General features: G+C 39.6%; 1 protein-coding gene and 1 long non-coding RNA gene across 6 annotated transcripts; one reads left to right on the forward strand and one right to left on the reverse strand.

The window, feature by feature from the left end:
- Positions 1-22: 22 nt before the first annotated feature.
- LOC122413769 (uncharacterized) lies at positions 23-27,497 on the reverse strand. Of its 5 annotated transcripts, XM_043424356.1 has the most exons (21): positions 21,119-21,133; positions 20,634-20,816; positions 16,986-17,170; positions 10,224-10,474; positions 7,384-7,469; positions 6,228-6,423; positions 5,702-6,078; positions 5,293-5,518; positions 5,024-5,172; positions 4,825-4,857; positions 4,378-4,472; positions 4,122-4,295; positions 3,841-4,038; positions 2,740-3,009; positions 2,454-2,627; positions 2,132-2,330; positions 1,756-1,985; positions 1,353-1,575; positions 1,130-1,247; positions 829-1,043; positions 23-751 (listed from the first exon to the last, which is right to left on the reverse strand). In XM_043424356.1, the coding sequence occupies exons 2-21, from the start codon at positions 20,692-20,694 to the stop codon at positions 597-599; spliced, it is 3,615 nt and encodes a 1,204-aa protein (XP_043280291.1). In that variant the 5' UTR covers positions 20,695-20,816; positions 21,119-21,133; the 3' UTR covers positions 23-596. The 5 variants fall into 5 exon arrangements, with proteins under 5 accessions (XP_043280291.1, XP_043280294.1, XP_043280293.1 ...); XM_043424359.1 differs by lacking the exons at positions 20,634-20,816; positions 21,119-21,133 and adding an exon at positions 27,238-27,497; XM_043424358.1 differs by lacking the exons at positions 20,634-20,816; positions 21,119-21,133 and adding an exon at positions 26,968-27,497.
- Positions 2,217-4,125, forward strand: LOC122413782 (uncharacterized). The gene is made up of 3 exons (XR_006261616.1): positions 2,217-2,354; positions 2,851-3,002; positions 3,783-4,125. It is a non-coding gene; the product is annotated as an uncharacterized lncRNA (long non-coding RNA).
- Positions 27,498-27,706: the final 209 nt, after the last annotated feature.

A 27,706-nucleotide genomic window follows, 5' to 3' on the forward strand; every position in this document is an offset into this window, starting at 1 on the left:
ATAAATATTCTGAAGCATTTCGTGGATTAAATTTGCCACTTGACAAAGAGGTGTATTAAATGCATCAGGGACCACGAAATTTATAATACAAATTCATACAATTTACTACAAATATATACAGCATTAGAATATTTTGAGATTTTTTTTTCCAACCGTTCGTACCATATAAATTTAAACTTTGGAGTACACTTTGCGGTGGGAAAGCTCTTGCGAATAGCTATTTAAGTTTACCATTCAACATTTGTACCAAAAATTGCTGAACATATTAAATTACCACGTTTCTTTGACAATATAAAAAAATACATTGATTTTGATTGAATTTTGGTCGCAGTGAAGTTGAAATTTGATTTCAAATGTCATCATACTTTATGTGAAATTTTTTTTTCGACAAAATATTCAATGAAGTTATACATTGAGTTATATAACATTAAATTTTCTTTTTCATTCGTACTCCAAAAAAAAACTAAATACAGCTTCTGCAGTGCATTACAGCATGACAAGAAACAAACGTTATAATGTGTTTTCTTTATATTTGAAATCTATAATTAATCCGATGATTGTACTCGAGGTCAGGTCTTCCTGACACAAAATCTTTCTCATATTTTTCCAATTCTGTGAACCGACCAAGATCTAAATAACTTTTTCGATGACTTGCTCTTGAGTTCTTTCCCATGAGCTATTTGAATCTCGAGTGAAGCCCCGTTGTTGAGAGCTAACCACGTGTGAACGTCGTTCGAAGGTGGCGTTGCTCCTGAAACGAGGATTATTTTTTTAGTATCGTCACCTGACGTAATTGAGCAAAAATTTCTCATGCACGTTCTGGCTTACCCAAAAGCTCGTGAAGAGTTATACGTCGACTGGCTAGTAATTCTTTGCTCGCACTTCTTATCTCAAACATAAGCAAGGCTTGTCTGGGCACACTGTCGCTCTCGAGATGAAAATCTATGCTGAACTGGGGGTTTGGCATCGCTGGTAAAAGACGAGATTTTGCTATCGTTTTGCCACCGTTTACCGAAGATATTATTTTGTCAGGACTAGTGCAACTGCAAATTTCAATTCGATTATAGGTTTACGGAGAGCTATTAAATTTTGGAATTTTTTAGTCTTATAAACACGATAAGTGTCTCACGTTAAAATTTTAACTCGGCAGTACAGTTGAGCGATGTGAGCAACGTGAAGTCCTTGAGCTTGAAGGACTTTTCCTTCGACTCCAGAATATTTTTCTCTAGTCCCGTTCACCGATAATTCTATAAAAAAAAAATGGTTTAATTTAAACCCAAAACTAAAATAAAAAAATCGAGATGAAAGTTTCTCGTTGTGATTCTTTACATCCGATGCACAAGTGATCTTACCGTTCGGTCGTAACCTGATACGTGGACTCGGTTGTCTTATCCTCCCGAGCATATCGGGCTGTGAAACGGCGTGGGAGAGACCAGCTCCTTGGAGAAGCTCCGTAGCGTCGGCTTCACCACCACCTCGAGGCTCTAAACTCAACGTAACGGCCTTGGTCGCATCACTTTTGTCCTCGATGTTCACTTCTGAACGAAATCTTCGAAGTTTCAATCCTCTTTTCACCTAAAAAAAAACAATTTGAGAACGTAACTAAAAATGGAAGCTTGAATTGTAAAACTTGAACAATGTTCGTTCAAATTCTCACAATGACCCAAGATTTATTAGAAGTTCAATAATCATTTTTATTTTAGCCTCAGCTTTATTTTCTCTTACGACCTTAAAATTTGCTAGAAATCGATATACCTTCTGTTTCATGACACGAAAACTGTTATATTGTGGCAATTTCTTGCCAAAGCTCTGATCAGGACTTGGAGTTAAACTGTGATGAGAGGATCTTCGTTCCGTTAGCTTACACGTGTCCGTCTCGTCCGAAGGATCGACGATCGATTCCGTTATTTCTCGCGCTATCCAGTTGTTCGTATTGCCGTTCGTCTCGTTAGATTCTTTGCTCGTTGTGCTTATTTTGTCGGAAACTGTAAATAATTCGATGGCATAACTTGCATATTTCTCGTATAAAAATCATAATTTTCGAGTCGAATATAAATACAAATATTTTTAGTTTATACGAATTTCATTTTATCTCAACACATGAATTAATATTTCTCCATCATTTCTTTACCAGTACTGTTGATCGTCGTTGGTTTGAGTAATGTTACAGTTCGCGGTGGTGGAGGTGGAGGAACAACAGGCTCGAGATGCAGTCTCATTTTCGATTTTTCCATCGATGGTCTTCGGATCACACCTGCAGTTATTTCGGGCTCAACAACTGGGCGTGAAGATGTTTCACTCACGTTGCTTGCGGCGTACGTGCTTTGAGTCTGGAAAAATATGCAACGACAGAGGTGAGATCGGCAATCGATCGCAGCTTTTGCTGCACTTTCGGTAAATGGTTCATTCTGAGGGAACGTTATGATCGATGTAAACGCTGTTGGATACGTCACCTCACATTCTTCAGAAAGTATTTTGACTTTAAGCTCGACAGATCCCGATTTGGTTCCCCTCAACGTGAACCAATGAGACTGATCGGCGCACGAAACTTTTCTAATATCCTCCAAATTCAAGGACACTTTTCCAAGATAATCTTTCATCCCGAAAGTGTCATGGTCCCACAGCACCTGATCAATGATAAACATTGTTCCAATAATTTTCAAACGAAAAAAGTTTTTCGCAAGCGTCAATTTGTTTTTCAAAAAATCATCTTATTGAGAGAAGAAAACTTTTCCTTACGACGTCCAACGTTTCTCCGGCCCTTGGCAACCCCATTATCGAACTCTCGTCCCAGCAAGGGTTCAGCGTTTTTTTCTTTATGCTACTCTTGTACTTTGTTTCATTATTCAGCTTCAGCTCGCAAAAAGGGTCGCTGAATCCATTGAGATCTTTTGCAACGAGATCTTTGGCTCTCAGCAGCGTTACTTCCATCAATCCACTTCCGGTCGACAGGAGACTCGAGATGTCCGAGGACGCCGGATCGTTGTCGCGATGCGTCAAAAGTAATTTCTGCAAAGACATTCGAGTTAGAACAAAATATGAAAAATATTAATTGGACAGACACATTTAGAGTTACAATGTTGAGCGATTTTTAGCTCACACACTTTTCTTCGTATTTCTGTTCACGTTTTTTCTCAACGTCGTTACAACTTATGTTTTAATTGTTTTCAACTTTTAACCACCGAAGCCGAACTCTGTAAGAACATTTTATTGGAAACGGAGTATTAAGGCCTTACATACGTCCAGAATTTTCAAAAAATCGATTTTTTTTACAGATTATTATTCTCTACAGTTTTAGACGTATTTCTGTGAAAGTCGATTGTAAAAATTCCCCATAGATCGAGAGTTATTGTAAAAAACGTGACTGCCCAACGAGAGGGCCTGGTGCGCAGTTGAAACTTTAAACTTTCTGTCACGGTTTTCTAATATTTTTTGATGCTTTCTTTTTTTGAATACTCGAAATTATTTTCTCTATAGTTTGTCGAGTCGGATTTTTGATATTGTGATTAAAAAAATTTATAAATTTTATTAGACAAAATGCACACTTTTTTTAAACTGCCATAAATTGTTAAATTTGTCGAATTTCAAAAATCCGGCTCGACAGACTATAACTCCAACTTTATTTTACAAGAATTCTTTCACGTTTTGCAAATCTATCAACATTTCCAGAAGAAATAATGCAGACAATTTTTTTACGAAGTTTAAATACTAATAAACCATGTTTAAAAATGATATTTATTAATTTCTATTGTTATCTCTTCTAAAAACAGTTTTTCTTTTAGCGCGCATTGGGCACTTCTGGACGTATGTGAGGCGTTAATTAACTCAAAGAAACCGAACCGCTTGCTGCATCCAAGGAAGACTGTTTCTTTTTCCTTTCGGTTCATCAGCATCGGTCATTGGAGCGATGCTGCTTCGACGACTCGGTATTACTTGCTGCACACTCCGAACTGGATAAAATAACACCGATACGGTCATAGTGGATCCGCCGTTCGATCCACTGAGGGCCAAGTCTTTCCTCACTACCCATCGTGTGTCCTGAAAAAAACGAAATTCTTCACCATACGATTTTTTTTTGTACGACACTCGTTGGCATTGTTTTAAATTATATTATTATTAACCTGCGATAGTGACATCATTCCGAGACCCAACATATCTGTGTCAGCCATTTTCGAAACGTTCCATGAATAGATAACGAAACTTAAATTAACTTGAGTATAATCCTGCACTAGAAATTGGGCTCTCGATTCCCACCGGGGTGACGTTGTGCCCCGGACGTAATGGGTCGTTTTCACCTGCAATCGACCGATTCGACGTATTCATTGAAAGGCGTCCACGACAAAAGAGGAAGAAAGTTTTGTTCAGGGAAAAACGAACCTTTTTACGGTTATTGAACAATAAGCAGTACGGATTGCACTGGGATGATTCGCTGTTGAGATCCCTCGCTGAGTGTATATAGACTACGAGAACACCTGGAAAAGAGTATAAAAACCTTTTTGAGAAAAAACTTTGTGCTACGCAAATCTTTCAATGATATTCAACAACGTTGATCGTCCCAGATCGAGTACTCCAATCGCAACCGTTCTAAACAGTTTGAATAATTAATTTTGGGCGTTTCAATGTCCCGAGCATTCGTAATGATACTACAAGAACACACAATACATTTTTGGTGAAGCAGCAATTGATAAAACTCTCGTCAAAATAGAGTTTTTTCGCGTGCATATCGAACACTCTGTAAGCACTGGAAAAACGTGACAATGAAGAACCACATGCTAACGATGCACGCTGACACAAAGAATTGCGTTCTCGTATGGAGATTTTTACCTGCTCGACATCGGGCATAATTCTTACGGCTCACTGAAATTTCGAAATTGCTTTATCGTGATCGCATTCTTTGGTAAATTCGTACAAAATAGGAAAACGAAGTTTCAAAAACGGCACGGTGACTCGCAAAACTCGTTAATTTTCAACTCGAGCGGTTATTTTTTTCTTCGTTTTAAGTTCGACAAAAAAATTTGTTCACCCGCAGGTTGGAGCAAGTCTTCCGTGACTTCCGGCTGAGGTAAATCGGGCTCGATCGCAGGCAGTGCAGTGAATTCCAATTTGGCATTTATGTTCGGAATATTTGCGCTGCTCCGGGAAGGTTTTTTCTGCTGTAGCACCGCCTCAACACTGTTCGAACGAGAACAATATTGTTAAGCAAATGAAAAAAAAAAACATCGTAACGACGCTTTGTTATTAGCGACGAGAATTCGTTGATTTATTTAGTTTAGGCAAAAAACTGTGACGAACGTTTGTGAATTTTCCCAGTTGTAAGCGCCCAACACGAGCTCGAACTGCGCAACTGTAATTGTACTAACGAGACGCTTTTCTTTGAGCTTTATAACGACTCGTTCGTGCTCGAGAGGTCCGACGAGGAATGAAACATCCTCCATCAACGATTGACTCAGAGGAGCCGTGACCCGTTTTTGATCTCCGATCGTCACCACAAGCCATCGCTCCTCTTCGCCGGAAATAGCTGAGAATCAGAAAATATACTTGAGCCAAAAAACTTTGGAGCCGTCAATTGTTTCGTCGAAATCGAAGTCGTTCGAACAGTGGAATTTCACAGCAAAATCCCATTTAACAAAAGTGCATAAAAATCCAAAGAAGCAGGTGCAATTGAATCGGAAATTTGGCGTTGATAAAGACGCATTTTTACCAGGAACACTCGTGCCGTTCTGGCTGAGTGTCATGGTCAGAACGCCCTGAGGTGCTACCGAAGCTCCCATGGAGTCCAGACTCGGTCCCGGGCGTTCCTGAGCTCGGAGATCGAGTTCCAGGTGGCCAGGGTCGACGAGCCAACTGGCAAGAGCGTCGGACACGACGGCGTGTATCCAAGTCTTGACTAGTGGAACTTCCATCATTTGGACAGCACGAAGAACCTTAACGCTGAACCAAACATCCGGTTTCTCGACAAAGCTGATGCTGAGATGCGTCATGTGAGGAAAGGGGGCGGAAGAGTCCATCGTCAGGGTGCCGAGTATCGTTCCTGACACCGAGAGCTTCTCCACGGCTAGGTCTACGTCCATGCCAACCCTGAAGTGCACGGGGACGATCAAAAAATGAATTGAAAAAAAAAAAAAAAAAAAAAAAACGTTGCTCAGCATGTTTGGAATGAATTTTTTCTTTGGGCTTTTGCAATAAAAAAAAAGTGAGTTTGTTAAGGAGCCAGAAACGCGTATTACCCTTTGCCGAATAATCTCGTGGTGATGAGCATTCGAAATTGTTCGCAATCGAGTCGTAGGTCGGCCTCGATTGAGAGTCGAGAAATTCCAGGTCGAGTTGGGTGGGCGTCTTCATCGCTGCAATAATCGAGAGTCCTTACTCGGGTGATGCAAGGAGTTTGTTCACCGAGCGTCAATTCTCGCAGTTCCAAAGGACCTGGTGGGCGAAACGTTTACAATCAGCATTACATTTTTTCCAAAAAATCCATCAATTCGATAAATATGAGTGAAGAAATGAGTGATTTCAAGAAAATGCATTACCTTTCCGGGGGTTCTAAATTCGATCGATTTTTACTCCCTAATTAAGGATATTATCACTTTAAATTAATGTCGCAGTTATTAATTCGAAATTGTAAAATCATTTTTTCGACTTATCTTTTGGCTGATGAAATTACAAGCCATTAATTAATCGGAGATCCACCACTGACCGAACCCAAAATTTCATTCGTCCCCGGCTAAAATACTACAGTTTTTTTTATATAAAAAATCGCTTTGGAGACCGCGAAGGGAAAACACAAGGGGAAATGGATCAAGAAAAAAGTATTAATAAAAAGAAAGGCTATGGCAAGAATGGCCCAAGCCAAGAAGGAACAAAGAGCTGAGATAAGCAAATGTGAGTGTAATACACGAGTGCTCATTACCAATTCTGTTTAACCTTTAACGTAATATCTTTATTACTGGTAAGTCAATCGTCTCGAAATTTTTCCACAACTTCTTGTACACTTCATTTTTATTTCTGTACGTTTTTCGTACAGAAGATGTAGTCGTAAGAAGTTTTTATTCGTTATATGGAAAGATAAACGATTTTTTACGCATAGTCTCTATAACTCGGTGTATTTTTCTTCATATTTGAGCAGGTTTATCTCGACAACCAATAAGACGAACCCTTTAAAATTTGATATGCCTGTCAGTCGACTGCACATTAAAAATCTGTGTAAATTTCAAGATTTTCTTAATAAAATCGTTTCGTGTATGAACTACCTTAAAACTTTAATCATTTTCTGATCAAATTCGAAATCGACATACACGGTGGGAGCAACGAGCCAGAAGTCTTATTTTACGTCATGCTCGAATTTTCGGTGACGCGATTAATAAACCAAACTGTCTTCGATCTTACCTAATATTCCAGGCTTAGCCTCATTCAGAATCGGCTCGAGTCGTTCCTTTGCGAGAGAAAATATACCGGCGGCACTAAACCTCCACCTGCAAGAAAAAAAAAACCGATAATTACACTCGCCTTTCGATACTAATGTGGCGTGCGCTGTCACGTTGTCGTAAATTACTGTTCAACCGACACCCCAACTCCTAATAAAATATTTATTTTTCTCTTCAATTTTCCTTCATCAGCTATCAACCTATACCGTTAATTTTCATGTCCCTGTATTCGCATGATCGAAGTATAATTAATTGAAAAAAAAAAAATGATTCACTTATTCGACGATACTGAAGAATATTTGCATCCAAACTAAATAAATTGCAAGGGGCACGCTTTCTTATAATTTAAGGAATCTACCCTTACTAGACGCGCAAAAAAAGACCATTTTCACGAATTTTTTTAACCGATATAAATTATAAATATGGATGTAAAGCATTAAGCTTAAAAAATACACTCTTAAAATACGTTAAATTTCTTTTTTTATACTTATTTTACTCATTTTTCGTACAGAAAAATGGGGGAGAATACAGACCCGAAAGAAATGGGTGTGCGCTGATGATAAAATCTCTGGAATGGACGATCGGAGAAAAAAATAAAAATGATTTTAGAATTTCCCACAATTATAGAATATTTGAAGATCTTGCATTGAAATAATGCAACCCCTGGTAAGAAAACGTAGTAAAACAGTTGATATCCCTAAAGGCAAAGCACTGGATTTTTATATGGGACGAGGAGGATCCCTCCAACGGCTCCTTGAGCTACCGCAGTAGCGTTTGAGAAACATCCGAGCTTGAAATCTCGTCGTCTTCGTGACATTAAGTATCGTGTTATAAAGATAGTTCTAATTGATGACGATAATTGCTAAATAGAACGTGAGTACAAAGTAAAAAAACAACATGACGATACAAATCGTTATCTCGAACGATGAGCAGTCATCGTCGCTTTTTATATCCCGGTCATTTGCCTGAACGCTTTGATCAATAAAGTTTTATCCCAAGTGAAGTAATTACACAGATCGAAAATACTCGGACACTGGAAGGAGCACCGGATGTTGATTAAAAATGTAGATGGACGACGCAAAGTGGAGCATTGAATTTTAACGCGAATCCTCCCTCCGAGTTATTTCAATATACGAATAGTACAAGCTTCGTCTCCATGGCATATTGTACACACTCAACTATTGTTAGAAACATTCCAAGGGCTGCTTGCGAGGCTAAAAATAAAACGAGAATAAAAGATTTCTGTGACGAATTTCGCTTATCTCCCTGGTCGAAAGTGCCTTATGGTCACTGGTAAAATAAAAACGTGATTGTCATTCACGTGTTCGTCATTCTCCAACAGCCCCGTCGCACCAAGCCTGCACGAGTTGCTTATCTATTTATATCTAAAACGTGCCGGTCTTGTATGTCAGTGACACAAAAGCCGGGACGTTGAGTCTCGGATCCGCTTCGAAAAAAGCCACCGGGGCGGATCGATCAACATCGCGAATCGATTTATTTCAGCCACTTTTCGAGCCCAATTCCGAGCCAATTGCCGGACGATGAAATCGCAGTCTGCACTTTCTGTTGACTTCCCAAAAATGACATTGACCAAGATTTATTTGCCTCATTTGCCGTACCAGAATCCTTCGTCTTCAATAAAAATTAATCGTTCTTCGCTAGCCCGATAAATCTACGAAAATTCATCCAGAGCGGAATCGAGCCCAGAAAGCCCTGTACATGCATCATGTCACTGAAACGCCTACTCTCTATCTCGTCTCGTTTTATCCAGTCAGACTTACGTATTTATGTACCTAGAGGACTTTCACGCGATATCCTTCTTTTATTGTTATTATATTTAAGTCTCTTCCTATTGTCGGACACAGGACTCTCGATGCCTCTCGTTATCTGGTTCACGTTTGGATGAAAAGTTCCGGCCCACGCGGGCTCCAGCCGATCTGTGGCGTACGAATTTACGGTGTGTACGTATTGCATGTACGTGGATCTGTTTCCTTTTTTCATTTAACTATGTTGCTTGAGATATTTCATATTAACTGGTTCGAACGACATAACAGGAGTTTCTGAAGGTAAATTTCTCTTCGGACGATTTTTTTTCGACTCTTGAAATATTTTCTGCCACATATTTTTTCAAAGTTTCAATTCGTTCGTTCACTTGGACTGTCGAATCTGAAGGAAACATTTTTAATGTCGTATACGACGAGAATAATTTCGAAGCACTTTTCAAGCATTTTATAAAATTTGTAATTCATTTGAATATAAATTTCTTTGAATTTCAATTGAATGAAAGCGAAACCAACTCGACTGGAACGCCTCGTATATTTTCTATGATTCTGACTACATTTGTGTAAAAGCACACGTGAAAGGTTGATACATATAGGCTTGGATTGGAATGTGGTCTGTTTATGGATGCTGGACCGAACACATTACGTCACGTGGCTCGATTGATCGCTTTCAATGTAGTAAATACCTCGTTGCTATTCCAGCTTTGATGACTGGCTTAGAAGAATCAATTACTCCGGTAAAAAGTCTTGGAGCGAGCTCTCTTTTATAATTCTCTATTCGGAGGCGCACACTTTTTACCCGAATTTCAACCGTTCAAAGTTTTTGCCACTCAACGTCGCGTTTTATCAGAAGGATGAAACAGTGTCGGTAACAATTGAAAAAACCTACGTAAAAATCATATTCGGTGGTAATTTCCATTGAAAAATTGAGAAAAATTAAGAAAAAAAATGAATTATGAATGAGGAAATGAAGATAATAAAAATCGTGTGGATTTTGCAGAACACACGTGAAATCCGTTACCATCTGTTGACCAATAGGCTGAGCCATTCGGCCGTCTCGTCCATGTAGAGGGCTCTCCTCCTTCGTAATCTCGCCAATTCATGTTGAACCGATGCCTGCAGCAGCCTTGCAAATCTTGCTTTTACTATTGTAGCGGCAATACCGAGTACCAAAAGTAGCCACGCGAACGATAATCCTGCAGCACCGACGATCCAGGCTATTGTCACTGTCACACCGAGATAAAGTGTGCCCCGAAAAGCTTCCGCGTCTCTCTGTAATTAGAAAATACGAAAATTTCATCAAGTTTCTCATTATCTGCCCTAATTAGACTGCCGAAAAAATACTATTTTCACGAATTTATTTGACCGGTATAAATTATAAATATGGATATAAAAGTGTCAGGCCTGAAAAATACACTCTTAGAATACACAAGAAATTTTTTTTATTTCCATTTTACTCAGTTTCCGGACAGAAAAATGGGGGAGAAGACAGGTCCAAAAAAAAGATGGGTGTGCACTGTTGATAAAATCTCTGGAGTGGATGATCGGAGAAAAAAAAATAAAAGTGGTTTCAGATTAAATAGGTAAGTGGCCATAGCGCGTATCACACGATTATTTATTTTTTCAAAAATGACAAAACGGCGGCCATTTTTTCAAAAACTACGAAAAATCACGTTTTTTTCGTCGTTTTTTTGCAAAAAAAGAAATAGCTGCGCTCTAAATTTCAAAATTTGTAAAGAACATTTGGTAAAACTTTTGGTCGCTCAAAAGTACACTTGGACTGCTCAGATCTTAATCAAATTTTAGTGCGATACTTTTGAATTTGTATACTTTCAAAAAATGCAATAAAAAAGATCGACTTTCGGAAAATTCTAATCAGGGTAGACCCCTTAAACGCCAATTGGCAAATCTTCGACTTCTCGAACTTTCCTCACCAGTGTGCATGAGATCTCGTGAGCGACTCAAAGCGCACTCCACCCGCGTCTGCTGGCCACACGAGCGTGTAAACTTTGACCTCGGTGAGAAAATCAAATCCAAAAAATTCTATTTCGACAGTACAAGCACTTTCTTCATCTCGAAAGCGTCAATAAAAATGGTCGCTTCGCAGTGATAAAACTAGGTCGAGACGAAAATAAGCGTGACTGGACAACGAGCATGTTTTTCTTGATTACATTCGATGGTTTGTTTACACCGAAACAATGAGTTTCACAGCACTGGGATTGGGCACACGAGCCGTCTATGTACCCACAGGATAAACTGGCTCGAATAAGTGCAGCAACATAAGAAAGCGCCGAAGGGTCTCGGGTGTACAAATTTTCAAACCCGGACATTTGCCAGCGCACATAATCATCGTAGAAGAATCCGATGAATTTTTAAGAAGTTATTTGGCTCGCTCTCTTTATTCGTATTCGTCGACACGGTGTAGAGGAAATTTAGTTGGTCGAACCGGCACGCAACATCGCGTGCTACGGTTCCAGGCGTCTTTGGTGACGTCATATCTTGAGCGTCATTAACCTGACCCCAAGATCGAAGATTGAGACGCGATTGAGCTAGCTCTGAGCTGGTGGGGCAGTAATTTCGTATTTTTTATCCACTCCGAGTGCGACTCGCCCTCGTTAGAATTTGCTGAAACGAAAGGTGATGATGAGGCTTCCTATTTTCGAGGATAAAAAACAAAAACGGACTCGCACTTCAGCTGCTGAGATCGTGCACTTTAAGGAGGTATGAAAATCCAGAAAACTTTCGTTCTGGTCTTCTTTCTGCGCTGTTGCGAGCTTCGATGGACGATTTCAAATCTGCACTTTTTATCATCAAACAAACCCGACGAGACGAAATTTCACCTTGCGTCAATTCTAAAGCAAAGGGACCGTGGTCAGCGAAAAATCCCCGTTTTCGAAGTCAACAACTGCGATTTTCACCCTCTGAAACTTTCAATTAGATGATTAAAGTTTTTCTATGCAGATTTGTTTATCAAGCCCGTGCTGATTCTACGTTTGGCCGAAGCCATCGCTTTAGGGGCGCCAAAAATATCCCACGACCCAGCACACAGAGGCTTAAATAATAAATAATAGTTTTCGTGAAACCAGAAGGCCTTTTATCGCCTTCTGCCTTTGAAAGGTTTTTTTACTTCACTAATTTAATCCGATTAAGGATATTATATTTTCAATGTGGTATATACGAGATAATGGCATTAATAGTCGAGGAAATATGGAGCCTGAATTAGTGATAATTACGACGCAATGTTATTTTCGCTGATGGTCACGATAATAACATTTTTCATCATATTAAGGTAGATGGGTGACAGCTACGTGATCTTAGCACCAACAATATTTTTCGAAAACTCCAAAAGACGAAACTTACTTTAAAATAACAATTTTATTATTTCATAAATATAATCGCTAGAGAGCCAACATTTTTATACAATTTTCATGAGAAAAAAAACGTTCGAAGAGTTCATTTCGACTGGTCGATGTCACGCTGTCAGTTTTCTTCACAAATTTTATAGCTTATGAAGTGAGTTTACTATCCAAAGTAGTATTGCAGTGGAGGAAAATGAAACAATGAACGATTCAAAAGTTTACCGGGATAAAAATGGTCGTTTTGTAAAAATTGACATAACGAACGTGGCGACGCAAACGAACGACAAAACATGACCAAAAGGACCAACTGACGTTGAACACATATCGAATGCAGCGTTGCCAAACGTCACCAATCCATTCGTCGTGTAACCCGAATGATTTCTCACCAGATATTTTTGCGTATTTCAGCCGATTTTCAACGTTAAGGTTCAAAAACTAAAATACGTGTGTATGCTTGAATATCCACGAAATACGATCGATTTTTTTTGCCAAATCTTGGACATAAAGTGAAAAAATTCAACAACTTTTCACTCGTGTACGGCTTTCCTGTGCCGTAGTGACGAGTGTCAGAAAAAGTCGACATTCAGTAATCAATTTGCTGCTAAACTACGTGGTAACTATTAGCGTCCAAATTTTGCAAATCTATCCAGTGCATATTCGTTTTTGCCTACAAAAAATATCATCGTGTAATCTTGTATAGCGAATATTCACCTTAATGCTACCGAGAGATAATTGAAGAAAAAATAACGTGAAGGTACGACGGAATGAAAAGTAGATACTGTTGCTGATGGTGGTCAAAGAAATAACGGTATCGGGAGAAACGGATGTAACCCGAAGCATTTCATCAATTAGAAAGTTGTTTGATCTCACCGGGCCAAACGCGTAGATACGTTGATCCCATGCACACTACAGGTGGATACACGCACGCCCAAATATATCCACATTAAACCCAGGCAACCTCTGAAGAACAAAGTGGTTAGAAACTACGTGGAAGATTGTACCAAAATAGGGACTCGAGAGAGTGTCGGGGATAGCGAACACGTGCTTTGCTTGCTCCGATTTAATCGTTGAAAAACAATGAAAATCACTCGCGCTACACGGTGTGCGCAGTGATATTTAATTTCGAGTGTATTTTTGGGTGAAATTTAAGGCGGTTAGCAGCACTTTTTCCATTCGATGTATTCAGTGATAAAATAATTCGGAATTTATGAAACCTACTAGCTTTTACCTGCGGCTTCGCTCGCGTGGTTGTTTGAAAAACTTTGCCAGGAGGAATAAAACACCGACCGTGAATCCAGGGACGCGCGGCAGCGTCTTGACGCCGAGTATTAAAAAGATACATTTTGTAGGCAGAGCGAGTCAAGGCAGAATGCATCTTTACTCGAGATTGCTCGATTCAAATGGCCGGCATTTGTTGGGAATTTGTCGAATGTGAAAAAAATGACAGTGAGATAATTTGACAATGTGATTTATGCGCGACCTATGATGAAACTTTTTTTTTTCTGTGACATTGGGAAAAGGGTTTACAGAAAAGTGCACTATTTTAGGAGGGTGGATCGCGACGATACAATGTTGACATGCTAAACCATGTTAAAAATATGAAGAATTTCAAAATTATAAGAATTTCATAAAATTTGGTAAATTATTCTTTAAAAATTTATAAGATAATATAAATTTTTTTAGATTTTTCTACTGCATAGATCTCGAGTAATTGAACTTGGATTTAACGCTCAATTATTCGATAACCATGTGGTAAAAAAATTTGAAAAAATTGTATTTGTATACTCAATGCCAAAGAATGTTAACACCGAATTTTATCAAATTCTGATTATTTTGATTTCGTGATCTACCCTCCCTGAGGACGCTCGTGTAAACAATGTTGTGTGTGTCTTTCCATTAAACGCTGAGACACGTGAATTTCGAACATTGGACACACACGAACATGCCACGTGCAGCTCAGCCCACGTGAGAAGCTCTTCCTTGGGAATTTGTTTTTTTTTTTCTTTCAGGACCAAAAGTGGCCTGTGTTAATTCATATCAAAAGACAGAGATCTTTAAACACGAGGACACGAGTCGTAATCCACACCAATCATATTACCAATTTTTTATATTCATTTCAACCTTCAAGTAAAAAATGTAAGGCTGAGCAGCTGTTATGAAATAAATATTGTTTTAATAAAGTAGCGTGCGTACTTGGAAAGGTGTGGGTAGGTAAATAGATCGGTTTCAAATCCCCATGCAGGTGGCTTATCTTCGATTTAAATGGCTTCAGAGATATACCATGAACTGTGATGACCATCACGGGCATAGTGAAAAATAATTTTGCAATTGATAACATAATATTTTTTCCGTCGTATTTTTACCTAAATGAACACCAAAAATATAGGAAAATATAGAAGAAAATATGGGAAAATTATTCGTGTTCTGGTGGAAAGTACAAATTAAGCAATCATATTTCATCAATATTTTGTTGGATTAATAAAATGTGAGTGCAAATAAAAAATTCGTTGTTTCAAAATCAATGAAATTGGTGAGTCGAAGCAACTCCATCACAATTTTGGGTTGAAACAATTCAACTTTTTTTTTAATTTACCGATCCTTCTTTTCAGTGAATTTATAAATTTGTTAGGATCAGCAGGCTCGACAGGTGAACAGTTTTCATTCTGCTCATTCGTATACGCGGGAATGCATTACTGTAAAAAACGACGAGTATGAGTAGACCTTAATGTACCGATGTGATTTTTTGTACTCTAATAAACATTGTGAAACGAAAATACGGTAAAGCCACGTATCGTAAGAGCAATAGCTTTCTGTACGGTGCATGGTGCGATTGTGCGATAAGCTGCCGCATTGGTAACGGTGCACTTGGTCGCCCTCACTGGAGTTAAACAACATCGAATATTCGTTTTCTTGAAGGCGATCGAGCGACCACGTCAAAACGTGAATTTTGGTACTTTGGGCCTCAATTTCGGTTTTGCGACTGAAGACAAATTCTCGGAGTTTTTGAGCCCCATTTTTGGCCTGTTTTCGATTCTACCGATTATAAATTTCGTTCTTAAAACGATTCTTAAATTTTATTCTTCGAATCTCGGTTTTAGGTTCGTTCCGAGCATCGACCGCCTCAAAATGTCGTTTACTTTCGTCAACTCCCATGAAAAGGTTCCGTCGACGTCGAAGTAAAAAGTAGAAGAGGACTCGATCGCGGAGCGGAAGCGAACGATATTTTCTCGATAAAAGTTTTTTATGAAAAAAGATATTCCTCGGAGCGACCAAAGCCCGGAGAATTCCACTTCCCTGACGGACTTACACGTCGAGCATTTATTTTTGAAAATTGTTTTTCTCAGCGTTCGTATAGAGCCTCGCGTCGCTTCCGAGACGCGAACAATCCTGGTCACGTATGCGTTGACGTGTTTTGTGAATACCAAAGAGCGGTGCTCCTAGTGCGAGACAATATACCAGCAGCTTCGAACACGTGAAAGACTCGGAATTCATGCCCGAGAACGCCTCTCGTATAATCCCATTGGGTTTACTTAGGAACGAAACTCTCCTTTTCGGGACGAAAGAACATTCTTTCTAACAAGATTTCCATCTCGTCTATTTCACCCTTCGAAAACTTTTGAGCGCTTTTCATATTTATATTTTACGCTTGACCATTCGTAACGAGCGCGAATAAAGTTTTTTATGCTAGGAACTCGAAGAGTCGAATAATGAAAGCAGCACACGAGTCGTCGGATCGAATCAACGAATTAAATGATTGTGATTATATTTCGACCAAAAGTAAGCTAAATTCGTTCAATTATTTTTCGAGATTTTCAGTGGTTTGAAAAACATGCTGTGTTCATTTGCTCATTCAATAATTCGTGTGCGCGTGTATACTATTTTTGAACGACTCGGTACAGGTTTATGGGACCGGTGTACAGTGACGACAAAGTCTTTGCGGTTACACCTTAAGCCAGCAAAAACTAGTATCTGAGCAACGACAATGCTGGGCTTTGTAGTTTTGTAGCAGAAGCCTAACACAAAACCCCATCCGTTTCTACCGCGACAACTTTCAGCCACCACGATGCTTAATAATAATGACGATGAGTAACGCAACGAATTGGAAAAGCATACACGGGGAGCATACCGAGTCAAGTTATTTTTTATGTGAAAATCCATGCTGACACGTCCGTGGACATTTCAGGGGCTCGCAATTTTGTTCAAGGAACTACGAAAAAAAGTTATTCAAAAATACACGAATCCACGGGGAGTATTTTTGTTCGAAGATTCATTTTCGACCAAAGATTTGCTGCATGGGTAAGGAAAAAAAATGTTGACGAATTCAGTTTATAGTAGCTCAAGCATTTTTTTTTTTTTTTTTTTTTTTTTTTTTCAAGAGTCGTCATATATTGGAAATTTTTGATAATTATCGATTCAAAAAATACCTGATTTTTTTGGTTAACCGCGAATGAGAAATCTTCGTCGGTGGCTGGATCGTCTGATATCATGTTTGCACAACCGGATGCGCCACCGTAGACGTTAGAATCGTTGAGGGGTCGCAAAGGCCCCCCCAAAGGAGCCGACGAATAAGAACCTGCGGAACTGTTCCCACCGTTGCCTTCGCGTTTTCCTGAAAAGATAAAAAGATACGAAAAAAGTTATTTTCAGTTGTTTTATAATACGATAACGTTCGTAATGCCTAATATTTGCAGCTTTGTTCCTGACAGAAGAAAAATTTTGTAACAAGCGCCATTCGCGAATGTGGTCCGAGCTTGATAATTGCTTAAAATAGATCATGCCCGAAGGATCGTTTTTCAGGGGGGTCTGAATTGGCTCGATTTTTACTCCCTGATTGAAGATATAATCACTTTAAATTAGTGTCTGAGTTATTAATTCGAAATCGTAAATACATTTTTTCAACTTATCTTTTGGCGCGTGAAATTACAGCAAGCCACTGACCGAACCCGAAATTTTTTTCGTCCCTGGCTAAAATACTACAGTTTTTTATGTAAAAAATCGCTTTAGTGAGCGCGAAGGTAAAACACAAAGGGAAATGGATAAAGAAAAAAGTATTAATGAAGAGACAGAAGGCTGTGACAACGATGGGCCAAGCCAAGAAGGAACGAAATGCCGAAATAAGCAAATGTGAAGTTATGCGAGTGCTCATTACCAATTTCGTTTAATTTTTAACGTAATATATCTTTATCACTAGTAAGACAATCGTCTCGAATTTTTTCCCAGACCTTCGTTTATACTTCATTGTTATTGCGTACTTTTCTCATAAACTTCGTGAGAAGCGCTCATTCGTTATATGGAAAGATAAACGATTTTTTACGCAGCCCTTGTGAGCCTGTTTATTTTTCTTCGTATTTAAACATCTCAATAAGACGAACCCTTTTAAATTTGAGATACGTGTCATTCGACTAGCCATTGAAACTCTGTAAATTTCAAGACTTTCTTAAGAAAATCGTTTCGTGCATGAACTGCCTTAACGACAAAGCAACGACAAAGCTCATGTTGAAGAGAAACGTGATAAATTTTGCGAGATAATTGGCTCGTGAGGATCCCCTAATCTCCAGCTGCATTCACCCTCCCCGAAATGACGAGATCGCGATCAGCCAATTTATTGTAGGTGCAGTACATAAATAAGGTCCCAACCTTGACAATACACGTGCATTTCCATATCCATTTATGCGGAGATACACGCGTGTATAATCTCATGTGCGGGGATGCTCGCATGTGTGTGTACAAGCCTGTATCGCGTGTCCCTATTTTCTCGACTACCGTGTATCCATCAATTTCATGCACGTGGCGGAAACGGAGTCGCTGTGAAACTTCGCGAAGGAATGATGCTACCGAATCCTGGCCTTGGAGCTTTCCCACTTGAGGATTTAATTTTTCATCTTTTTGTGTTGATTTTTATTCAACGAAATTAAGGGATGGCTCCTAAGTCTCGTGCTGAGAAATGAAAATCGAGACCGCCAAATAACTCTAATAAAAAATGGCAATAAAATAAAGTCGTTCGTCCCACAGTATCGAACATTCACAGCTCCGACATTTCACGAGGTTTTTCGGAAGACTGAATCACGGAAGGGCTCATAAAATGGAATAAATTTACTCGATAGACTCAATATAAAAGAATGTCACATTAACATAAATTCAAGTGAATTATTTTCTTATTTTATTTTCCTAATGAGTATTTACATTGGATTTTAACGATAAAATTTCCATCTCAACGCGATTTTGTGCAGTGCCTTAAAGAGAAATTAATAAAAAACCCCGTCAAAATGACTCGATGACTCTGCTATTTTGGAATTTGACCAAAGTCGTTTAAGGATCGATGCCTGTGCGTAACGAACCGGTGGAAAGTCGCGCACGAAACAATCCTTCTTGACCTCGTCGTTGCGAGCATGACCTTAAACACGAGCATTTTACTCGATTTTTTTTCGTTATTCACACGCCAAGGGGAGGATTTTTTTCTGCTCCACGACCTCTCTGTCGTCAACAAATCAATATTCCACAGATTTGTGCGATCTAAGTAGAAAAAGCTCGACGTTTTGCCCCACGTAACGCGTCTCTTCCAGGAATTTTTACTCATCGTGATCGTGTTTCATCCTTTTTTGCTCTTGAAGGGAGCCACCGCGATTCGCCTTGGCACAATTCCAGAATGTCTAACAGACGTGTTCTATCGTTGTACTGATAATATACGTATGCGCGGAACATGCCTCTAAACTTTCACGAACGAGTGATACAAATCAAGACTTCGCACACGTCGCCCGCCAGTTCCCACGAAATCCACGAGACCGGAGTGATCGATCGGAATCGTCCCACGAACGTTCATACCCCATTAGCGATCCAATTTTTCGAGAAACTTTATCACTTGCGTTTCGCTTCTACGTACTCGTCGATCGTGCTTGGATTTTTGGTGAGTGGCAACCTATTAGTCTGAATGTTTGAACCCGTTCGGTGGGATCAACATGAGCCAGGCTCATGAATGTCAATTTTTTATTTTTTCGAGCTCACGCAGAGAAAAAATAAATTTGGTTGAAAGACTTGAAAAATTGTTGAATTTAACGAAAACATTTGGCCCCACACCAACGACAAAATGTTTATTGACTCCGTAGACACTTTCAAAACTTTTTATTTCATCCATGAATGTTTGAAATTTACCTTACGAGACTTTTTAGGGGCAACAATTCCTTAGTAGTCGATAACAATCGTTAAAAAATTGAAAAGTCAAGTTTTATTGTAGAAAAATGGCGAAATTGAAGGAATTTTGAAGTTCTAGACACTTGAAATTTGCACCAGTGTCGTGTTTACGGGTTAAATTTCACAAAATGTTTACGTTCAGATTGCGATTTGAGTCAACGAAATTGAGGGTTGGGTGACGATACTTGGGTTACTCTAAAGTCACATTTTGTTGCTACGAAAATAATTGTATATTGAATCTCCGCAGACTGCGTTGTAAAAAAAGCCTTCAGTTGAACCCTCTCGGAGCGAATGTTGCTTCCACGCAACACGCGCTTTCCAGGCCCCATAAAACTGCACCGTTCGGTAAGGTCGGGGTTCTAACTGCCTACTTCCATCAAGCAAATATCAATACGAAGCCAGCGTTTCGTGTTGAGTTGGCGCTGTGTGAAAGCGTGCTTTAGTTATCGCAAAATAAAAGTCTTTTTCATACTCCAAAAGTTGTCTTTCCGAAGGGAAGTTAATATGATGTATTTAAGGTGTTGGGTGCTAGATTCATTCGCAACTGATTTTACCCCGCCCGAGTATCCGGTGCTGTGTGCACCGAATATCCAAAAATTCGTATTTCCCAACGATAAAACTAAAATGTCACAATGGATTCGTAAAGTATAAAGTATTTTGTGATCAAATTATGAGAGGCATAATTTTCCTTCGTGCTCTGAAGAATAAAAATTCAAGTTTTTTATAGGTAACTACAAAGTGTTTACACTTTGAATTTCAATTCAAAGAAAAATCTATTGACAACCGATTCATCTTTTTAAATGAAACAATTCAAGGTTTTATCAATTAAAAAATGAGTAAATCGAGTTTTGGCTCGACGGTGACTGCTGCGAATTTGTCGGTACCTTTTTTCAATGACGGACCACGTTTAATGTGCCTTGCCATGAAGCTCGATAAAAGCTGCATTTTTTCGACTTTCGATAAATCACCCAAATTTTTTGGAGCTGCTCAAGTTCACTGCGCGTTTAGCGCCCTTCGACAGCGTTGCTTACACGCACAGTTGTATCATCGGCGGTTTGCTGACATGCCTGTATTTCATTCGTGAGATTCTATCAATTTTTAGCAGCAGTTAGGAAATTCTCCTCTCCAGTTATCCCGAAATTATATGACCGCAATGATTTTGACGTGCTATTGAAAGTCTCGACGATTACAAAATCTTTCATAACTTGTGTACTCTATCAACTTCCGTTCGATCAATTAAATTTCAAGTTCAAGTGAAAGCTCATTTGAGGAAAAAAAAAAGAAAGAAAGAAAGAAAAAAAAATCGGAATAGATTAAATCCGGTATTTTGTGTAATGATGAAAATTTCGGGTTGATTTTTTTCGACCACCTCGAAAGTTTCTTCCTTCATGACATTTAACAAACAGACACGTGATTTATTAGTGAAACGCGTCCGCGGAAATGGGACCTCTTCGTTCGCCAAATACCGTGATCGGACTGGCCCGCAGTGACATTTCATCCCTCCAGGCTAGCTCCGCTCTTTTAGTCCTGAAGTTTTCCTTGGACACGAGGTGGAAAGGTAGAAATATGACCGCGCCGGCGCCGCAACCCCTTCTCGCTGTCCTTGGTCTCCAATGAGATCGTAAATATAGCCACGTCGTCGAGGATATGTCTATTGATAAACCGCATGCTCCCAATATCTTAACGTTATTCATTCAATTTTTTCACGACCTACGAGGATTGATCGCAACAAGTTGCTCGAGCTGATCGCTCTCGTAATAGAGACTCGCCTCGAGTTTTATTCGTTACACCTTAAGGAGTTTCGGTACAAAAGTCAAAATATTAAGAAATTGATCAAATTTGGTGATAATGTTCTTCAACATCAAGTGCGAAAACACAAATTTTTTCAAAATTTTTTTCTACTTAGTTATCGAGTAATTACGCATTAAAGCAGATTTCTTATGCCCGGAATGTATACGTATATATATGGAAACGCTATGCTTATACACGTGAACTTTAGTGATCCATTACTCGATAACTGTGTAGAAGAAAAATCTTAAAAAATTTGTATAGTCAAATTTGGCACTAAAGAATATGTTCACCAAATTTTATAAAATTCTGAACTTTTTGAATTTTTGAATTTTTTTAGCATGGGTTAGCATGGCAACATTGTATCGCCTGTACCGAAACTCCTTAAATTTACTAAAACCAACATTACTTTAAGGATATATTGCACAGGCGATACAATGTTGCCATGTTAAACCATGCTAAAAACAAAAAAATTCAAAATGATCAGAATTTTATAAAATTTGGTGAACATATTCTTTAGTGCCAAATTTGACAATACAAATTTTTTAAGATTTTTCTTCTGTACAGTTATCGAGTAATTGATCACTAAAGTTCACGTGTATAAGCATACCGTTTCCATACAACATTCCGGGGATAAGAAATCTGCTTTAATGCGTAATTACTCGATAACTAAGCAGAAGAAAATTTTGAAAAAATTTGTGTTTTCGCACTTGATGGTGAAGAACATTATCACCAAATTTGATCAATTTCTAATTATTTCGACTTTTGTATCATTCACCCTTAATCCTTCAGCTTCGGAAACGGTTTTACGGACTCTCTTATCTTCCAAGCTTTAAAAATTTTTCAAGGGGGCTCAATATTTCATCATTTTCCAAGTGAATTTATTACAATGTATTATCAAGCCTAATTATGTTGGGAAATGTTAATATTAGTAGTAACAGTAACAACGGTTTATATTTTATGACCAACAGATCATTTTTATTATTATTATTATTATATTAATAATAATAGAAATAATATAATTAATATATAAAATATGCAGATATGCGGAACAATCAAATTGTAGAACAGTCGATATTTTGAAAATTTTTCATTGATAATATGAAATTATGAAATAATCGGTATTTCGAAGATTTATTCTCGACAGAGTATTAAGATGATGGATCAGTCGGTAATCACACCGCGAATTTTTGAAATTGAAACTCTTTGACATCGTTCGTCCGATTAAAATAATAAAAATGTCATCGTACGCAGTACGATCGCAAAAATCCGATGACATTTTTATTTTTTCGATCAGACGAACGATATGGAAACATTTCCTTTTCAAAATTTGCAGCTATCTCTCTCGCACTCACGGTTGTGATTACCGACTGATCCATCATCTTAAGCAGGATCATGTGTTTAACCCAATATTTCTTTTTTGAATGTGCGTTTATTAGAAAATACTGTATTTATCGAAAATTCAGATAATATAGATCGTCTAATGTAATAAGATTTATATTTTCGAAATTTGATATGGAAAGTGATTATATTAATTGGAAAACCAGAATATACAATGGGAATGAATCGAGAGCGAGTTTTTTTGAATGAATAAAACATCGATATAGCGAACGTCGGCATTTCCTTTTTCCTTTGCATATCTTCTCGTCAGTTATTCTATTCACTTACATTTTTCCTCATCATCCATTTATATCCTCTCACACGCACAACTCTACTTATTTTTCCTTTCGGCGCTCTATTTATTTTCTCGCCCACTGTTTTCTCGAGTCTTTTTTATCTAGTCCTTCTACCTCTGTTTATTCCTCGTGTGCGCTTTTATTTCGCTGCATTCGCAAATGTGCCTTTCCTGTTTTTGTATTCGCTGCAATATCTCGATTCCTCTGATTTCAAAATTAGTCATTTTTCAATTTGATTATAGAAATTAAAATTTTTTAATTAAATTTCGAATAAAAAATTTATCATTTCAAGATTTCGGGACTTGGCGTATCGAAATATCGTGTCTTTGGCACGAAAATTCACATGAAAACCTGCGCTTTCGAAAACTCGAGGCGTTAGCACCAAGAAATTCGAAAATCGAAAATTAAACATGTCGTTTTTTCTCGTACTTATTCTCGCCATTTTTGTGCTTTCGTCACTAAGCACCCCACGTCTGCATCGATCAGATTTTATTCAAGCAATTTTCGTTTCCCGATTAATTCAGTGATACCCCATCGAAGTTAGATGAAAATAAATATTACCCACGACGTTGGCTTTCTCGCGTAGTACACCATCGTTACATAAGAACAAAAAGATCGCTTCTTCGCAAAGCGATCAGACCATACTACCGTAGTTCCGTAGCTAACCGTCCGTGACTCGATCGCTATCAGCGCATCGCTAATACGTCACGATATAACAGTGATTTTCCTTGCTGCAGATGTATCCTTGCTACGCTCCCTGCTGCTGCTGCTACCAGGAATATCATTCCATCACGAACGGATCGGAATTCACATTTTTGTATAAAATAAGATGGAAATTACGTCCTCATTATAGTTCTTATCAATGCTTTTCCGCCACTTTGTTCGTGAAAAATCTGTTCAAGTTATTCTTTCATCGCAACGAAAATATTAGAATTTCGCAACTCTTCGATGAGGAAAGTACCATGAAAAATCGTTTTGTGTATAAAATTTTATAATTTTCGAGAAAAAAACAAATTCGCGGAGAGTTTTGAGGTTATTGGCTAATGTGTGCGCTATAAACACGCGAGAGAGAAGGGGAGCCGTTCGAGGTTTACTGGCTCGACGCTCTCTTATCCAATGCACCGTTGTAAATAACGGCACTGTGCGTGCAACGGGTCCGATATACTCCCAATACAGGAGATCTCTTACCTTCCCATTTGTACAGATTCGACACATCATTTTTCCACGCTGACCCGGTGAGAATTTCATCAAAGCCTAAATATAAGCGTGTATCGTGCCAATTCGTGTCGACGCGAAAACCATTAAACGTATTAAAGTCGGAAATCAATGGGGTGCTTTTAGCTCGAAAACATAAGATGAAAAGAAATTTATTGCATGACGCAAGAGCCCGCTTGACGGAGTCGATGGAAAATGAGCGTCGAGGGGGTTAAAAACAGCAGGAACTTATTCGTCAGTTTGAAAGATCGATCAATAAATCTTCCCCGCGGAAAGTTTATTAAACGGTAGAAAGCGAAGGGGAAATTGAACGCGTTGAATCTCGAACCGGCTGGAACGAAGCGACACGTGGGTAAGGTTAAAAGTAGGAAGAGTGCGCTATTGCCGCGGCGACTTGATAAGGGGATATTTATTTGAGTAACTACGGTTATTCATCGAGGGAGATTCCGACGTGCGCACATTGAAGAACTACGAGGATTTGCGGCCGCAAAACCGCGTGATTGCAAGAGAATGTTATGCAGAAGTGGAGTGGACGAAAAAAGGGACAGGAGAACGGTGCATGACCGAACGCGAACGAACATTTACGCGCGAGTGAAAGAATAGCTTCTCCCACTCCACAAGCGGTGGAAGCGTCGCAGCGCTCTCTGTGTGAATCTCGGTGCATCTGCGCCGAATAATATTTCGCGAGAAGTAAACACATCGCTCTCGAGTCGCTCAAGTCAAGCGCGGATTCAAGGATCAACCGACGAACCGACAGTACGCGGGACGAGTGGAAAGCACGGTGGAAAGAGAGGAGCGAGTACCGAAGTACAATAACGACTTTGACTTTATGGTACAAGGTGCGCACTGCGCACGCATCGCTCCTCTTTTCTTTAGGATCTTCAGGTTGTTGTTGTGTATATACGGCAGAAAGCCTCGCCTCCGTGCTCGGCTCGTTTCTTCCTTCGCTCTCTCGCGACCCCGAGACAGAATTTCACAGAATTTCTTCCGCGGAAAAAGTGCCCCGCGGGGAACAAGTGCCAGGGCATACGGCAAAGAGAAACTCTGCTCTCTCGGCCCTCCCTCCCTCTCGCGCTCTCTCTCTTCCTCTCGGGAGTTAACGCTACCGTATATGTTCATGCAGGTACAGTGCTCGTGCGTTTATGTTTTCTTACATCTTGCTTCAACTACCTTCCATACTATTTTCCTTTCCCTCATCTTTATTTATTCTCTCTATTGCACGATATTCGATTGACGAATGCCAATGCCGGGAGCTACTTTTCCAGCGTATTATTTACACTCGACATGTGTTCTTAGTCATTCCTCAAACGAGATGATTTTCTAAATAATCCCTTCAACATTTTGCACTCTACTTTTTACCTGCTCGAAGCTTCATTTTTAAAATCCTCTTAATAAAACAGCTTCTCAGCTTTTTAAAAAGATTTCAAGAAAAAAACGAGCGTAAACTTTCGATCGCATTGACCAACGTTTTTTTTCCCCGTTTTCTTTTCGCCAGTGCTCGCCTCTCGTTTTCTCCCGGCGCGAAGGAACGCCCCGGTCTAATCGGATTGCGATGAAAAAATGCCATTTTCACTTTTAATTTATCTTTCCCCTCCCCCGAAGCACTATATCTCGCATTACTAATCTTTGATTTAAATGCACTTATTCCAGGCATTCGAGTAATCGCTTATGGCTGCTGCGTACGTGCATATAAAGTCACACACGCGATTCGTGTGCCCCTGGGTTTCTCGTGCGATGCAATTATTATATCAAGCCGGGGTGTGGGACAGAATTTCGCACGCGCATCAGTAAAGTGGACTTCATTCACGGCCCAGCTGGGAAAGTCGGGCTGCGCTGCCGAGCAGATGTGCAGTCACGAACGAGTCGCGATGCTTCGCCCGATTATCGCGTGTGCACTTTTCTACATCGCGCATCACAAAAGAAGAGCGCAGCGAACTCCGCTGCGAAAATATTTCTATGGAGGCCCGCGTTTTTCTTCGCACTCTTTTTCCACCTTGGCACCACTTGACCGTCAGACAAGGTGCGATTAAATGATCATTTTTAATTTTGTGCAAATACACGACTCGAAAAATTGGAACGAGCCGATTGACTGACGGCTCGAGAATCACTTTCCTCTCGGATGAAAACAGGACGAAAGTACGTTTCAATAGCTGTGCACATGCACCATGAGCAAATTTCCAAAAATAACTATGGGACTGCAACTGTCGTTGAGTCCAAGATTTTGTGAGGAATCCTGCGTCCGTGTATTATTGACACATGAGAACGATGACGCTCAATGGACTCATTTTTATCGTGCATTTTTGTCGTTTAAGATTCGCTAGGGCAATCCATCACGAGCCACTTTGACACAGAATGCCCGGTATTCTCCCTGCTGATTCAGAGTCCAGTGAACTTCACCGGGCATCCCAGTGTCAAAAGATTTTTTCTCGTTTCGAATGTCCCAATTGGCACAATTGGCAATAAAGAACGTAATCGCAGGTGTTAATGTCATTGATGTTATAAAAATATTTACAGAAATGGACCATCTAGGAATGCTCACCCGCCACACTAGCACTCCGCCACGTGGGACACTGAACTCGTCGTATTTACCCGCGACTCTCGGAGGCTCACATATCACGATTCGTCGCTGCTGAATAAATGATATCACGTGGGCCAAGGCGAGGAGGAACGTCGAAGACACTACTGGCTACCATTCGCCTCTTGGGGTTACGGCGCGAGGGAATAGAAAATAAAGAAACAGAAGCACGGCACGATAAGCGCGGAGAGGAGAGATAGAACCGTGCACCGCTGCAATCGAGACAAAACTGACCTGCCACTACAGAAGAGAAGAGAAGCGCGTAACAGAACTCGACTTATTCCCCTTCTCGTCGTCCTCTCTTTCACCTCTCTGTACTTTTCTCCTTCCCTCTTCTTCCTCTTTCTCTCTTTTTCCCGTGCTCTCCCTCGTTTTTTAATTCCTCAATAGTGGCACCGGGTTCCGTAGCCTCTGAGCGTACGGGAGCAGCATTCACCGGGTCGGACGAGTCGCATTTCACTCTGGCGATTTCTCCGGGCTCCTCGCTCCGTGCACGCGCCCTCTCCTTAATATTTTCTTCGTACTATGGGGAAGAGGACACCGCACCGTACGAACGAGAAGGCGGGGTGTATCGACGTTCGTGTAACGAAAGCACTTTCCATCGGCTAATCGATTTGAATCTTCTGTCCGTAGACCTCGAGGAGACTGGGGAGCCTCGTACGAGCAATAAATCAGTCTATGCAGGATGCGGAGTCATCTCGTC

The sequence above is a fragment of the Venturia canescens genome, chromosome 7, assembly GCF_019457755.1.
Source record: "Venturia canescens isolate UGA chromosome 7, ASM1945775v1, whole genome shotgun sequence".
NCBI classification, from domain to species: domain Eukaryota; kingdom Metazoa; phylum Arthropoda; class Insecta; order Hymenoptera; family Ichneumonidae; genus Venturia; species Venturia canescens.

Coding starts and splice junctions, on each gene's coding strand:
- LOC122413769 (XM_043424355.1), bottom strand. CDS start 20,694: ATGCAGCTTTTATCGAGCTTCATGGCAAGGCACATTAAACGTGGTCCG. Junction 17,171..20,633: donor TGGTCCGTCATTGAAAAAAG/GTACCGACAAAT, acceptor TTATCTTTTCAG/GAAAACGCGAAGGCAACGGT. Junction 1,248..1,352: donor TATCAGGTTACGACCGAACG/GTAAGATCACTT, acceptor TTTTTTTTATAG/AATTATCGGTGAACGGGACT.